The following is a 17,312-nucleotide window of genomic DNA, read 5'->3' as shown; positions in this document are numbered from 1 at the left end:
CTTTACAAATTTATTTGTCTGATTTCTTTGGCTTTGTTGGGTTTCACTGCTTTGGGATTGGTTCATTCCTACATGTTTTTCTATTATGTCCTGGTTGCGCGCATCTTCCACATTTTATCTGCACTTTTGGTTCTCCTCTAGATTTGATTCTTTTCCTTATAGGGCGGCCTGGTGGTTTTCTTGTTTTTGGTGGTAGGACAATTTTGTTTAAAGTCTCTGGTAGTGTCCATTCACTTTCATTTAGCAATGGATGAACAGTTGACTCATATGTTGCTTTCATAGTTGTAGTTTTGTAGTAATAAGCAACATAATCATATGTTCTCAGCCGTGTTTTGGCAAATACTGCTATTGCATGTGCACACGGTATTTCATCATTCACATGTTTTCTCCATTAGGTTGACCATAAAATTTCCTTTGTCTTCAACCACAACTTGGTACAGTATAGTGTTAACTGGGAAGACCTATTTATTTTAGTAGAGGAATACATGTTAGAAACTGGTTACTGTGCTAATTATTAGTAATTGGTTACCGAAAGTTTTGGTAAATAATATTCAGTGCAGAATATATGTTAGTTACCTGAAATTTAATGGCTCGAATAAAGTTTTCTCTAAGCACAGTTTCAGTATCTGTTGTTACTTGTGTGAATGTTCCGTTTGCTTCGTTACCATTTTTCCATACCCATTTTTGAACTAGACTTCGAAGGCCTTCCATCATTGTAGTGATTGGCAACATTCTTGCAGCTTTCAATGCAGCATTTATCGATTCGGCTATATTTGATGTCATCATTGTATATCTTCTTGTTGGAGCATGGCATCTAGACCAAGTGCAATATCCAATTTTTTGTAAATATGGTCTTATGCGAGTGTCAATCTTTTCTATTTCATGCATGTAGTGCTCAAATGATTGTACCCTATATGCCTTTGCTGTTTTCACAAAGTTTATGTTTAGGTCCTCCCCATGGACACCGAAATTGACTTTAATGTTGTTTAGCAGGTGGAATATGCATGCTCCATGGAAAGCTTTAGGGTATACATTGTCTACAATATTTTCTATGCTTTTGTGCCTGTCTGAAATGATTGCTATACCTGTTTGTAAAATCACAATGAAGTAACTGGTTATTGTGTCCAAATTAAGTAATTAGTTTCATAAATTTATATGGCTATTATTTTTTTACACTGTTTTTACTATTATATTGCTGGATTATTATTAAACAGTTTATTTTATGTGTTTAGTTTTTTTTAATAAGAATATAAAAAAGAAAACAGTACTTTCTCTTTCTCCATATGTCTCATTTAGCTTTGTGAAAAGCCATAACCATGATGAATCATTTTCAGAGTCTCCTACTCCAAAGGCTAATGGAAATATGTTGTTGTTAGCATCCATTGTTGAAGCAGTGAATAAACTTCCCCCAAATGATCTCTTCAACTAACTTCCATCTATCACATTGACTCCCCTACAGTGTTTCCATCCTTTGATGGAATTTGCAAATGCTAGGTACATATATTTGAAGTGATCTTTATTGTCTGTAACCAGGTGTGTTATTGTACCTGGGTTCGAGAATTTTAGCATGTGAAGGTAGATGGGAAGTTTTTGGTATGAATCATCTTGGTTTCCTCTTGCCAATTCTAAAGCTTTTTCTCTTGCTCTCCAGGCTTTTTGATACCCCATTGAAACACCATAATCATCTAGCATGTCGTTGATTATGTCATTTGGTGTGTGTACTCTCTTTATTGACATGTATTTTGTTTTTATTAGTTCTCCAATCACATTGCAATTTTCCTGCTCGTGGTCGTCCATAATGATGTTCAAGGAGCATGTAGCGACCCAAATTTGTTAATAAGGCTTGGGTCCTTGATTAGCGTGCCTGGAGGGCAATAATTGATATATTGTATTAATATGTGAATTTGATAAATATGTGATTAGAAATGCATGTTTAGGTGAATTAAATATTCATGTGGGCCCCATTTGGTTGTTAGGGGCATATTTGTAATTTTAGCTTGTTGAGGGCATAAATGTTATATTTATGTGTATTGTGATTGATACCACGTGTGGGTGGTGATATAATTGTGGTGCACGATCCAAGACGGTCATAGGGAGCTGTTTAGCTAGAAAGTCACAACAGGGTCAAATACCCGGCTCGGGAGGTGCTTAGGGGTATTTTGGGAATATTAAAATGTGTTCAAGAATTACTGGATAGCGGTTAGTAATTCAGTAATGGTTTAGGTGTGTTGAGATTAGACAGGATTTTTAGGCATACGCGGGGACTTAGCGGGATGTGTTAAAAGACTAAATCGCCCTTGGTGACATATGAGGATTTAGGTTAACTTAAGGGGCAATTGGGTCATTTTGGCAGCTGGTTATACTTAGTTAAGGGGCTGGGAAATACTAGAACATTTTGGCAAAAGCAGAGGAAGGAAAAAGGAAACAAAATTTCTCAACTCTCTCTCATATTCGGTTCCCTCTTTCCCTCTCCTTGGTGGTTGAGAGCTTGAAGAATCTTGAGGATTTTAGACTAAGAATTGAAGGATTTTGCTTGCTTTGGCTAGGGGTATTAGCTCAAGGGTGTGTTTAACTCAGAGGTAGGGAATTCATTTGTAACGCCCTGGGTAGCCAAGACCATTACACTGTGTGTTTGTAAAGGTGCAAGACTTGCTAATCAAGTCATTTAGTTAGAAACGTGTTACTGAAACTACAGTTGAACTACGGTTAAAAGATTTTGGTCTCAAAAGTTTTATTTCTTATAATCAAACATTTTCTTTACATGGGATCCCAGAAGTAGAACAGTTAAAAGACAGTTTACAAAATTAATAATTAAAATACAGTTACTAGCCACTCTAAGGCAGAACAGACAATTAGGCTTTTCTCGTCCTGTACCACTCCTCGGCCGTGGCGGCCGATCGGCTGACTATGTACATTCAGCCCCAAAGCTCTCCATCTCAGGACTGTTCCACTTTGCCTTTGCCTTTACCTGCACCACGTAGCACCCGTGAGCCAAGACCCAACAAGAAAACACAATAGCAGAGCATAATTATCTAACAAAACAACTAGATAACTCATACAGTATATTCATATACTCAACGATCCAAGTATTCACAATAATCAAGTATTCAGCATACCAAGCACATCATTTCATACTAATAACCAATTGACAAATGATAACTAGGGTTAGCACCCTTAGGCCGCACCCTCTATTTATCCCACTGACTCTGGCCCGCTTAAACCGAGCTCAGTGAATATTAAGCTATCCTCAACTACCACTGGCCGAGTCGCACCTTGTGCGCAAATATTGATTCTGACACTCTTAGGCCGATCATCACATGTCCCATGGCATAATACCATCTATGACACAATTCATGTATAGGGAGCTCTTAGTCCCATCATTAACAATTTCTTACCTTTAGATTCTGATAGCTTTGTTCAATTTAACCCTCAAGCACGATCCCGTCTGAGCCCTAGCATACACCTAATCACGGTCACAAGTTAGAACCAAACCAAACTTCAAATCCAAAACCTAGCCTCGGGACCAATCCCGAGCCCTCGAGAAGCCCTAATTCCACCAAATGGGATAGTAGAATCAAACCCCAAGCCCCCTGGCAAAAACCCTAAGAAATAACCCAAAAATCCCCTTCTGGGAACAAGGTAGCACTACAGTGCCCTAAGGAGAGCGCTATAGCGCTACAAGCAGAGCCAAAAAGTTCTGGAACTTCAAGGCCTAGCGTTGTAGCGCCCAATGACTAGCACTACAACGCTAGTCACAGCACAGCCCAACACAGATTTTCTTCCCTCGATTTTCCCCGAGCCAAACCTTTCCAAAACTCAACCAAACCTCAACCAAACTTCAAAATAAACCTCCCAACATCTCCAACTCACCCCAAATGACCTAACCATATAAAATTCACTCACATGCACCCCAAAATACACAAATCACCATGGCTAAGCTTAGAGCTCAAAAACTCAACAAGAACAACAGAAGTCACAGAAATTTAAGCTAGAATTTCTTACCTTTGATGGATGAATTCAGCCTAGGTTATCCTCCACACTTCCTTAGCCTTCACCTCCTCAAACTCTTAGGCTTAATTCCCTAGAATTCCCACAGAAACTCAGTTTAGAAACCATCTCAGCCAAAACCAAGAACACAAGAGAGGAACCTAGAAACTTACCTTAAATGGATGAACTACCCTTGCTAACTCCTCAAGCCAAACCAAGGACCTTAGCCTCAAGCTCCTGCCCAAACTCTCTCCCTGAGTCATAGCTCCAAAATATCCCAAGGATTGAAGAAGAAATCCCAAACCACATAAGGAAGTAATGCCCTGTTTTCCCTTTTTTTTCCTTTTCTCCTTCTTTTCTTTTCCCTTCAGACTTCTACCACTTTCTACACATTCCACTAAGGCATAAAGAATTATAATACTTATCCTTGCTTTTAACTCAAATGACCAATTCTCCCTCCCATTTAAAACTAAGCTTTTAAACCTCCTAAGGGCATTTTAGTCATTACACCCAATTCCCGCTGATTCCTCGAATGTCTCTAATATTTACCGCTGACTTCCCAACACCTAACTAATCACCAATTATATTCCTCAATATCAAAATAAACTGCAATATATTTCCTAAATTCCCAGAAATACCCCGAGGCTCGCCCCGAGCCGGGTATAAATCCCCGCTGTGACTTTTTCGTTAAACCACTCACTAGGATCGCCTCGAGTCACAAGTTACAAATATAACCACATAATAATGTGATCTCAACAATATATCACAGATATATATAGTCATGCCCTCAACGGGCCAAAATTATGAATATGCCCTTCTAACCTAATCAGGGCCTACATGCATACTAATACACATAGTCATGCATCACAGATATCCAAATAGTCATATAACATGCTTTTAATCATTAAATCACATATAATCCATTTATGCCCTCCCGACACACTAATCAAGGCCCTTAAGCCCTATTAGTAGATTTGGGTCGTTACAACTATCCCCTCCTAATGAGAATTTCGTCCTCGAAATTTACCTGAACAACTCGGGATACTGATCCCGCATCGTCGTCTCAAGCTCCCAGGTCGCCTCCTCGACCCTACTATTCCTCCATAACACCTTAACAAGAGGAATCGTCTTATTCCATAGTACATTATCTTTTCGATCCAAAATCTGAGCCGGTTGCTCCTCATAAGCTAAATCTGTTTGTAACTCTAAGTCTTCATACCTCAACACACGTGTCGCTTTCGAGACGTACTTTCGGAGCATAGAAACATGGAATACGTCATGAACTCCCGACAACAATGGTGGCAAGGCTAATCTGTAAGCCACCTGACCGATCCTTTCCAGGATCTCAAAAGGTCCGATGAACCTAGGGCTTAGCTTGCCCTTCTTTCCGAGCCTCCTCACCCCTTGCAATGGTGAAACTCAGAGAAATACGTTGTCCCCAGCCAGGAACTCCACGTCTCTACGCTTGGGATTAGCGTAGCTCTTCTGTTTGCTCTACGTGGCGAGCATCCTAGCTCGGATCTTCTCTATAGCTTCATTTGTCCTCTGAACCATATCTGGCCCCAAATACTTCCTCTCACCCATCTCATCCCAATTAATGGGTGACCTACATTTCCTCCCATATAACATCTCATAGGAGCCACTTCAATCGTTGACTGGTAACTATTGTTATATGAAAATTCAATCAACGGGAGATACTTACTCCATGATCCCTCAAAGTCGATCACACACGCTCTGAGCATATCCTCCAACACCTGAATCGTCCTCTCAGACTGTCCATCAATCTGAGGATGAAAGGATGTGCTGAACTTCAACTGAGTCCCCATAGCCTTCTGCAAACTACCCCAAAACTTGGATGTAAAGATAGGATCCCGGTCTAACACTATAGACTTAGGAACCCCATGGAGACGTACGATCTCCCTCACATACAACTTTGCATACTGATCCACAGTATATGTCGACCACACTGGAAGAAAATGGGCTGACTTGGTGTATCTGTCCACTATAACCCACACCGAGTCATGAAGCCCTACTGTTCTGGGTAAACCTCCCACAAAATCCATCGTAATATCCTCCCATTTCCACTCGGGAATACCAAAAGGCTAAAGCAACCCTGCCAGTCGCTGATGCTCAACTTTCATCTATTGACAGGTTAAACATCTGGCTACGTACTCTACCACATCCTTCTTCATCCCGGGCCACCAATATAACGCCCGTAGATCCTGGTACATCTTCGTGGTACTCGGATGAAGTGAGTACGGCATCGTATGTGACTCATCTAGTATCTCTTGTCTGATCCCCTCATCAGCTGGAATACAAATCTGTCCCTGATATCGAAGCAAACCAACCTCAGAATTAGAATAGTCCTTAGCTACTCCCGCTAAGACATTCTCTCTAACCTCATGTAGCTGAGCGTCTACCAATTGCCCTTCTTTAATCCGCTCTAGCAGGGTTGACTACAGAGTAATATTGGCCAACCGGCCCACCACCAATTCTATCCCCGCTCTGACCATCTCATCAGCTAACTCTCTTGAGATCTGGGTGGAACTATATAACTTACCTGGGCCTCTCCGGCTCAATTCATCCGCCACTACATTGGTTTTCCCCAGATGGTAAAGAATATCACAATCATAGTCTTTCACCAATGCTAGCCAACGTCTCTGCCTCATGTTTAGGTCCTTTTGTGTGAAGAAGTACTTCAAGCTCTTGTGATCGGTCTATATCTCGCACTTCTCCCAATATAGGTAATGCAGCCAAACCTTCAGTGCGAATACCACTGTTGCTAACTCCAAATCATGGGTAGGATACCGTTGCTCATACTTCTTCAGCTGTCGTGACGCATAAGCTATGACCTTCTCATTCTACATCAACACACAGCCTAAACCCAACCTCGACGCATCGCAATAAACAACAAACTTCCCTTCCGCCAAAGGAAGACTCAACACAGGGGCGGTAATAAGTCGCCGCTTCAACTCTTGGAAACTGTTCTCACACTTGTCTGACTAGATAAACTTCAAATTCTTCTGTGTTAACTCTGTCATCGGTGCTGCTATCTTCAAGAAGCCTTCCACAAACCGTCTGTAGTAACCCACTAGACCAAGAAAACTCTGCACCTCCGAGGCGTTCCTTGGCCTCGGCCAATCCCTAACTGCCTCCACCTTAGATGGATCCACCTTAATCCCATCTTCACCAACAATATGTCCAAGGAATGTCACTTTTGGTAGCCAAAATTCACATTCCTTAAACTTGGCATACAACTGGTGCTCCCTCAACCTCTGTAGAACCTGTCGAAGATGAAACTCGTGCTCTGCCTCTGAACTGGAGTACACTAAGATGTCGTCGATGAAGACAATGATGAACTTATCCTGAAAGCCCTTGAACACTCTGTTCATTAGGTCCATAAAGGTTGTTGGGGCATTGGTCAAACCAAACGATATGAAAAGAAACTCATAGTGCCCATACCTCATTCGGAAGGCCGCCTTCAGTACGTCCTCGTCCTTGATCCTCAGCTGGTGATAACCAGATCGAAGATCAATCTTCAAGAACATCGTCTTACCCTGCAGCTAATCAAACAAGTCATCAATCCTTGGTAGGGGATACTTATTCTTGATAGTTAACTTGTTCAGTTCCCTGTAGTCTATACACATTCTCAAAGTCCCGTCCTTCTTCTTCACAAATAAAACTGGAGCACCCCATGGCGAGTAACTACGCCTGATGAACCCCAAATCCAGAAGCTCATGTAATTGTATTAATATGCGAGCAATAATGTTCGAATAGGTATTGGTCAATGGCAAGTGACCGAGAACCTTTGACTCCTCGATCACTTGGGGGCATACAAGATACTAAGTGAGCAAAGCATATTATAAACATATGATTTGTAAACACACAAGAAAAATAAGGGAAAGCATACTACAACACTTAGAGTATTTTTAAAAAAAATTAGTTACTTTTCCGAAATCATAATAAAGTGTTATGCTAAGTTTGGTCATACAAGCAGATGTTATAATAACAATAGTAATGTGCAACTGTTATAATATCAAAATGAAATGTCTTTACACCATGAACAATTTCAGGTGTTTTAACTACATAAACAAAAAAGATTTACTGTGCAGCTGAAGGGGGTCCTATTGAGACTATTGATCAACTGAAGGACTAGCATCTTCCTCGGCACCATCAATGCCTGTCACCAAAGAGATTTCAAGAGACTCTAGGGCATCTTTTTCCTCCTCTAAGCGAGCAACAAATTTGGCAAGTTCGGCCTGTTTTACCTGCTCAGGAATATAGTCAAAACTTTCCTCTGGGTTGTTCTTACAGAACATGCAAAAGTAGGTGAAGGTGGCTCCTCGAGACTTCTCTAAGTTTTGGGCATTTTGTTCTTCGAGCAGCTTCACTCGCCCTTCTAGGATGTTCAACTCCTTCATGCTTGCCTCCAGATCCTCTTGAAGCTTGGCTGCTTCCTTGTAGTTGGTTTCAGAGGCTTCCTTAAACTTCTCCTTGGCAGCAACAGCCTTAGCCAGATCTTCTTGGCTCTTCTTTAGCTCCTCGGTCAAATTGGCAGCTTTGTCTTCAGCCGCTTTGATTTTTTCTTCAGCCGCCTTGACTTTAGACTTCCATGCCTTAATTTCCTTATCATGTTTGGTATTAATCTACTTGGCGTGGTTCCAACTGTTGTGTATTGTAAGAATACCCTACGAGCATAAGACAGATAAAGTCGTCAGAAATTAAAAAAAGAAAATGTGTTCAAATACAACTAAAAGCACTAGGAACTTACACTAAGGATTTCGTTTAAACCCCGACCAATTATCTATTTATGTGGCAGCGAGGAGAGGGCAACAAAAGCTTCTTGGCTACGACGGTGTTTGGCTAGCTGTTGAATTCTATCATTGGCAGAGTGACAGACATTTTTCAACGACTCTAATGCCAGAGCCACCTGGTCGTTGGAGGGCATGACAAGAGGAGGTGGAGGAGGTGTAGTAGTTCTAGAAGGAGTTGGTGCCGGATGATCTTCTGATCGCATATGTTTCCTCGAAGGTTCTCTGTTGGAATCTCTACTATTTTTTCTGCTCAATTTCTTTGAGTTAGCCGGTTTGCCTCCAGAGGTATAGATGCCAAATGCATCATCATTCTGCATAACTACAAGACAAAAAAATGAGCAGATAAGTCAAGACATAGTTTTGCATGATAAGGAAACAAACTAAAAGGAATTCTAAGTGGTATACCTGAATTACAATTACTAGTCGCTGTATTATTTAAAGAACTACGACTACACTCACTATCTGCCCTGAAGAAGTCCAAGGTAAAACTATTGGTCGTAAATTTAAAGTTGTCGTCCCTATCAAATAAATGATAAGGGATAGGTAGTTTATCTAAGAGTGAAAAATCTATACCGTTCTCATCAGAGGATTTGAGTATAGGACCAGCTTTTTTAGGTAATTTTTGTTTCCCCTTCCCATGTTTGGGAGGGATACTGGCGGGATGAGTGTTGGGGCTTGGCTCTCGAATGGTCACTCTCGTTGGTCGACGCCTTTGAGTTTGTGATACATCCTGTTGCTCTTGGGGGTTTCTTGTGCTTCAGTGTCGTCTATAGTGGCACTCCCCGTAGTAGACTCCCTCACTTCCTGGTGGTGCTCTAAAAGGCCGATCAGCCTTAAGTTGCTCTCTGTGACCAGCTCCTTGACGCTTTTTTCTATGTTCGTCATGCTGGCTAGGGTTGTGGCTCTTATCTCCATTTCTAGAGTGGGGTCTGGTCAATGCCATGTACCTAGATACAACACAAATCAACTAAGGACAAGGAAAAGAGGACAAATGACTAGATGAATGTCGAACAAATATTGAGAGCTTACCTCCTCACATGAAGGCCATGTTGTCAGCAACCAGGTCAGTCATGAGGATGTACTCTTGGAAGTACTTTGCCATGTTGGACTTATAAGCTATGTCACTCAAGAATGTGCGGGTTGATTCCTGGTGATAGAAGTGGAAGAATCCCGTGTTGTTTTGATTGGGGTTGGATTTGAGATCGAACATATAGTTGATCTCATGAGGAGTAGGCACATGCCATTTTTTGTGGTTATATATGATATAGAGCCCTGACAATACTCTATACCCATTGGGAGTTATTTGGAAGGGGCAACCTCGACGAAATTGGCCGCCCATCGGAAAAATTCATGCAAGGGCAAGATATCCCTTGCTTCTATATGGTACCTTGACTAAGCATTGTAGGCGCCTCGGGCACGTTTGCCCTCTGGTTAGGTGTAGGTTTGTATAAAGTGATCCTAGGAATCCCATACTTCTTGGGATACTTAGCCCCCATCCTAGTCGATATGACGCTTGGAGGGGCAATGTACCAGGCTACCTCTGCTCGAGGGCCATCGCGTGGACGAGCCTTAGGCTGGATGTTAGGTGGTGAAAAATTTTAAGGGTTGAGGGTCATTTGAGGGACCCTCAGTATTGGACGCAGGCTGGCTGGTAGGTGAGTTTGTGGGTTTCTTTTTTCTGTGAGTGATGTGTTTAACACGGCCCATATTCGGTTGGCTCTGTGAAGGATTGTGAGAAGGACTGGTCGTAGGGTTTGGGCGTCATGCCGGATGTTCAGAAAAAGGTAGAGAAGGCTATTCTTGATCCTCTAATAGCAAAGTGATAAGATCGTCATCTATTGGTCTCTCAGTTCCCAAGGGATCATGCATGAATATCTGAGAAGAACAAAGGGGAAGTGAGAATCTACGACCTATAGATAGAAGAAAAAGAAAAACAAGGATAACGCTGCTCGTGTATAAAAGTTAAGCTTTCATACGACCACTAGCATCCTGATAAAAACACAATAACATGCAAGCAGGGTGGAAAAAAGGATCAAAAAGAAAAAAGTTTTCAACTCCAAAAACAGGCAGGAAAAACCCAGTTTTCCTGAAACACTCAAAATCAAATTTTCACTTCAATTGAGGACCTGAAATCAGCGTAAATATACTCCCTATTTCTTTTTTAAACATTTTCTTGTACATTATACTGCCTAAAATCCTTATTCTAGCATAGTTATTCTATGTATTTTTTCCTAAACCGATTACCCAAAAAACTTTCCAAGAACAACGTGAACCTAGTTGTGGAAACAAGAAAATGATGACCAAAATACGTAAAAATTACTATAAAATTATGAAGATGGACTCGAAAGCTTACTTAAAGTATGGATTTGTTGAAGAAAACACGAGGATGGAGCTTAAAGTTGATCGTAGATGCCTCGAATTGAAATGAAGTCTCTGGGTTTCTTGGAGATTTTTTGAAGTGTTCTTGAAGAGAGAGAAGGCTCGAGTAAGAAATGAAGAAAAGTGAGGGGGTTTGTATTTATACTTCTCGGGGCATTAATGCAAGGTAATAATGAGATTAGAGTTTTGAAGCATGGGGAATCGCAATAACCGTCAAAATGTGTCTGGGGAACTAAAAGATCAATGATTACTTACCTTTTTGAGAAAGTAAGTAGTGACAAGTCAGCTGGATTGCTGGTCGAATAAGTTTACTAAATGTTGATCGCTTTAAAATAAACTTGGGGGCAAATGTTTACCTAATAATATATTTGTATGATGATATAGCACGGTCGAGGCGTAGGTGAATAGCACGTGACTATTTATTGATGAAGGCTTGGTCGACCAATGACCTGGAGATCAAGTGGAAATTGAGCTGACTGATAGGCACGAGGAATATGTTGAGTAACAAGGAAGTTGATGTGCTGACATATGCAACCAGAGCTGCTCGTAGGACTAAAACCAGAATTCAAGGATATTTGATTTCTTTATGTTGACCCAGATCTTGGTCAACTGACACGAAGTCAGAATATGCTTGATGTGAATGAATGCGTTGAAAAGAATCGAATGACAAAAATAATAAGAACACGATATTTTATAGTGGTTCGGCCCCAGGATTTGGTAATGACCTACGTCCACTTAGATTGTTATTGATGTGAGAATCAAAGGAGTGATCGAAGAACTAGGGTTCAATGAGTTTCACTCACCTCTGAAGAGCAATACAATATTTCAAATAGAATTACTCTAGTATCAAATAATTCGAAAGCCCCCCAAGAGTCCCTTCCTTGAGCTATTTTTCTCTATTTATAGGCTCAAGGGAGATTATACGGGATTGTTACAGATATTCTCTCCTGAATAATCGGATACTCAAGAGATTGTGTGAGTTAATTTTGGGATTTACAAAGATCTTTATTGGAACTTGATGTTGTATGCAGAACCATCGACCAGACTGGTCGCAGGAAAGACTGGGCCGCCTACTGCTTCTAGTGTATCTTCTGGTCGATATACTAGCAGAGTTCCTCCAGATGTCAGCCACGTGTCCAGGGATCACTTGCCACATCATCAATGCCAGTTTTTTGGATAACATTTGCCCCCCCAAGTTTATTTATTACGAGCAATAAATACACTTTTGAATGAACGACCCTTCGGTGACCTCGCCATACGTGTCAGAACCCTTCATGTGTCCTTGGAAAAAGCAACCTACTCTTGTCTAATCATGACTTTTCGGTTCCCCAGTAATAATTCGACGGCTGTCTCGCTTCCCCATACTTCGAAAAAGGGAAACTGATGATTACACCTTTTTAATGCCACAGACAAACTTATATAACATCTCCGAAGCTCTCTTTTTTCTTTTTACGCACGCCATTACTCATTCCAGAAACCCTAAAACCAGAGCTTTCGTCTTCTCCCAGAGACCGTCTTCTGTACTCTCAAGATTCAGTCCGAGAGCTCCTTGACTTCCGAAGACTCTTTATCATTCTCCACGATCTTCTTTCTGGTAAGTCTTCGAATCTTTATGTTTTGTATTTTTGTAATGCATGCTTCTGTTTGTCGACTGTTTGAGTTCATCTGCTTCTGGGTTGAGATGTTTGTTAATAGAGTGTCTTGTAGGTGAAAAAGGTTACGAGTTAGTTTGATAGTTGGGATCATACTTTTAGGACGTAAAATCGAAGTAAAAATTCGATTTCTAGGCCAGTCGAAAAATAGGTTTTTCCCGCCCTAAGGGGAGTTGAAAAAGTTTTTTTGAAAAACTTTGTACTTTTACCCTTTGATCTGTTTCTCAAACTGTTCGTGAGGAAAAATTTAGCTTTCTGTTAGAATGTTGCTGTATAAAAGCTTGACTTTTATACTCGACCAGTGTTATTCTAAAAAGCCTTTAAAAATTCTCTATCCTCACCTCCCCATTCTTCTGTTTGCAGACTTTGATGTCAGATTTTTGGGGAGGTGAACGGCCCATCGACGACGATCTTCTCGCCCAACTGCTCGAAGGCGAAGAACAACCGGCCGACCGAATTCACGAGATTCCTTTTTCACGATCTTCCTCCAGACCTCGTCCTTTTCCTTCTCAAATGGCTCGTTCCAAATCCTTAGGCAAGAAAAGACCTGAATCCGACGATAGTCCAAACCCTCCTGCCCAGCCTGATTCACAGGCCAGGGTTCCTTCGACCAGTGGCCGAGAAAATCCTGCTCCTGACCCTAATATCCAAACTAGAGCCCGTCCTCGCCATCAGAATCTGCCTGATGTCGAGTGGTATTTCTCCCCGACCAGCCTAGTGACTCCTAGGATGCTTGCTAACTACCTTAGGAAGTATCCCCTCATAGGGGTTACTCTCAAAATTCCTGCCGCAGACCAAAGGGCTAACCTCCCTGGAGGTGTATACAGTGCTTGGTCTCGGTACCACATAGAGGCGGGAGCTATCCTCCCTCTTTATCCTTTTTATCAGGGGGTGGTCGACTATTTTGGTGTCGCCCCCTTCCCGATTACTCCAAATGGATATAGAATGCTGGCCGCACTCTATATCCTGTACAAACTTAAAAAATGGCCAGAACCTACCCCCTATGAGGTCAATTACCTCTTTGACCTCAAGTCCAACCCTCAACAGTATGGGACGGGCTTTTTCCATCTTTGTCACCAGGAGACAAACCAGACGTTCCTGAGTGCCACCATGCACATATCCAACGTGGGGCAATACAGTAAGGAGTACTTCCTTACTCCGGACATAACCAGCAACAACTTGGCCTTCGCTCGAGGAGGTAAGTGCTGCTTTTACTGGTCGGTACTTTTCATCAGCGAATTTCCCTTCATTTTTCTTAAAGTGCATTTTTTCTTTCAGGCACATGGTTACATCCGACCCAAACACCAGACATGGTGTTGAGGTCCAATGCACTGGCTAGGATGACAGACGCAGAAAAAAGCGTCAAGTCCCTGGTCACTGATGATAATCTGAGGCTAGCTGGCCTCCTGGCTCCTCACCATGAAACAAGAGGACCCGTGGTAGCTGATGCCACTGCCGAGGGGGTTCTCGAGCAGCAACCTCCTGCGTCCCCTCCACGAAGGAGGCCGACGGGGGTTACAATCAGGGAGCCCACGGGCAATCCTTCTGTAGAAAGGCCTTCTGCTCCCCAAGGCAAGGGGAAACAAAAGGCAAAAGAGCCGGTTGTGGACTTGGGGGAATCCTCTGATGAGAACGGTAAAGTTATTTTGCTTTTAAATAGCTTGCCCATTCCCTGTCACATGTTCGACGGGGAGGGCAACTTTACATATACTCCAAATCTAGGGCCAGACTTCTTCATGCCAGATAGTGAGTGTATGACTAATAGAGTCAATAGTGTAGCGACCAGTAGTTGTAGCTCGGGTATTAACTTTGTGACCTCTTTTTTGTTTTATCGAGAGTTTTTACCTGCCTTTATCTTATCATTTGCATGTGTTTACTTGTATGCAGATATGGCCACTCCCAACGTCTTCGACTTATACCAAGCTGAGGAGGAAGTAGAAGTTCCTCTGGTTCGGAGAAAGTTGTCTAGGAGACACAATGGTGAAACAAGCCAAGGGCCTCCTGCTAAGAAGGGTCGAACAAAAGATCCTTCCAAGGACGTGCCAACTGGGCAAAATTCTGCTCAGCCTTCGGCTCCTGCTGAAAAGGAAGCTCCGCCTGCGACGAAGACCCCTCAACCTGCAGCTGCCAAGGAACAAACCCAGCGGGACGAAGCTCTCGGGGCCAAACTCTCGAGCCGCGCTCTGCGAGCGGCCAAGGACCGCCTTGCACACATCGTGAAATACGATCGTTGTAAGGATGCGATGGCTGAGGCAGAGAAAATGGGGGTTGACCAAATTCTGAACAGGGCCCTTAATGAGATGGCCAGCGTAAGTGCTTCTTATTTCTTCGGCCTTAATCTTTTATTCTCTGCAACAGGTTCTAACTTGTATCCTTTGTCTACCGGCCTTGCTGACCGCAACTTCTGATCGTACCCATGCCCAAGCTACCATCGACCAGGCTCGGGCACAGGCCATCGAGAGGTACCAGGTGAAAGCATCCGAGGACCTTTCGGCTGCAGAGGCCAGGCATGCGAAGGAGTTGGAGGCAATCGTTCAGCAGAGGGATGATGCGATGACAAAGCTATCGGAGGCTGAAGCTTTGAAGGCAACTATAAGGAAGCAGAGGGAGGAGTATCAGGAGTCCAGCCGAGTCCAATATCGCGAATGCAAGAGACTGGGCGAGGAGCTCAAGTCCAAGGATGAGGCCATCGCTACTCTTGAGAGCCAAGTAGAGCAGCTGAAGCTTGAAAACTCCAAGAATCTAGAAAGGTATAAGAACGCGATGCTCCGGTGTTTTTACAACTTCTGGAAAAACAATTAGGGCGCCAACTTCGGTTATCTTTCAGAAGATGTTAGGAATGCTGAGCTGGCCTGCTGCACTGCTCAACTGGCTGAAGAGGAGGCAAGAGCAAGGATCCCTGCTTCCCCAAGCGTCGCTGGCGCAGAGGAAGAAAGAGTCGTTGAGGATGCGACCAATCATAATGCTGATAAAGACCCTCCTGCTCCCAACATCTCTTGAGCTTTTATTATTATTTTTTCTTTCTTTTGATTACACGACCCACGAGTCGTGATGTAAAGACAATATCTTTTTTGAATTTGCTGCATGGGCAGAAACTTTTCCTTATATTTGAACAGTTACGTCCAAGTAGTGATGCTTGCGGTGTAAAAGATTGCTTTATAATGTCATAATATTTTCATCTATTATAACATATGTCCGTATGACCGAACTTAGCATAGTACTTTGGCTTGATTTATCAAAATATAAATTTTGAAAAATACTCTAAGTACCTTAGCATGCTTTCACTCATTTTGTTCATGTGTTTACATACCTCATGGTACGCTTTGCTATCGATGTGCCTTATATGCCCCCCAAGTGATCGAGGAACTTTAGGTCCTTGGTCACTTTCCTTGACCATGACCTGTTCGAACATTTCTGCTCGGGTGAAAAAGTAATACTTGTAATACAGCTAAACAACACACGTAATGAACAAATATTTGTAAATATAAATTTACAAAGGTTGGCAAGAATGACTAGCTGCACACAGTCCCTTATAATCTCGTATTAAAAATGGACTAAACATCTCTTTACGAGTGATTCTAAAATAGAATCTTACATATACGAGCGATTATCCATACAACGTGGCTAACCCTCTTTGCAAAACTTGTAAAAAGTAAATTTTAATACAAGCCAGTCCTTTAAAAAGGACTGTTCACTGATAATACTTGCGCAGGTGTTCTCCATTCCAATAACGTGGAACAAGATCTCCGTTTAGGCGTGTAAGTTTGTAGGTGCCCGGATGAAGGACTTCTTCAATCTGGTAAGGTCCTTCCCAATTATGTTCGAGTACTCCAGCAGTGGGGTCGCGGGTGTTTAAGAAAACTCGTCGTAGCACCAAGTCAACGACGTTGAATTTTCTTTCTTCAACTTTGGAGTTAAAGTACCGGGCGACTTTTTGCTGGTACGCAGCAACTCGGAGTTAGGCCTTCTCCCGTGTAACGCCCTGGCTACCCCAGAACCGTTACGGTGAACGGTGGACCGGAAATTTGACTCACTACCTGAGTCCTTTGGTCAAAAATGTGCTCTAAGTGTAATTAACAGGTTAAGGTATAAAACCAGTAAAAAGGAAATGGAGATTTTATTACAACTGCTCTGCAGAGCTAAACAAAACGTTTACAAGCTGTTCTCAGTACAAAAGGTCACTACTGTTGTAAAGTTACAAACCCGCTGACCTAAGCGGCAAAAATAGGGTAAATCCCCTAGTTCCTCTAAGAACACCTTGACCGTGGTGGTCAAGCGGCCGCATATGTACACACCACCACATCAGCTCTCCACTCAAGGCTAGGTGAGCTTCTCTTTCCCTTTACCTGCACCACATAGCACCCATGAGCCAAGGCCCAGCAAGAAAACATAACACTTTATATAAACATTATCAAATGATTATCATTATAATCACACTGAGCATAAAGCTTTCAAACAAATGAGTGAACACCACATGAGG

General features: G+C 42.3%; 1 protein-coding gene across 1 annotated transcript; it reads right to left on the bottom strand.

The window, feature by feature from the left end:
- Positions 1–371: 371 nt before the first annotated feature.
- Positions 372–1,383, bottom strand: LOC133832675 (uncharacterized). Its single transcript, XM_062262988.1, has 3 exons — positions 1,269–1,383; positions 577–1,085; positions 372–461 (listed from the first exon to the last, which is right to left on the bottom strand). The coding sequence occupies exons 1-3, from the start codon at positions 1,381–1,383 to the stop codon at positions 372–374; spliced, it is 714 nt and encodes a 237-aa protein (XP_062118972.1).
- Between the last annotated feature and the right edge of the window lie 15,929 nt (positions 1,384–17,312).

This window comes from Humulus lupulus, chromosome 4 (genome assembly GCF_963169125.1).
Source record: "Humulus lupulus chromosome 4, drHumLupu1.1, whole genome shotgun sequence".
NCBI lineage: Eukaryota > Viridiplantae > Streptophyta > Magnoliopsida > Rosales > Cannabaceae > Humulus > Humulus lupulus.
Note: the sequence above shows the minus strand (reverse complement) of the source record. Positions and strands in the feature narration are given on the sequence as shown.

Excerpts from the sequence above, each read along its gene's own strand:
- LOC133832675 (XM_062262988.1), bottom strand. The coding sequence starts at position 1,383 with ATGGATGCTAACAACAACATATTTCCATTAGCCTTTGGAGTAGGAGAC. Across the intron at positions 1,086-1,268 it reads GACATATGGAGAAAGAGAAA|GTATAGCAATCATTTCAGAC; the intron begins GTACTGTTTTCT and ends TTTTACAAACAG. Across the intron at positions 462-576 it reads TTCGAGCCATTAAATTTCAG|GTCTTCCCAGTTAACACTAT; the intron begins GTAACTAACATA and ends TAAAATAAATAG.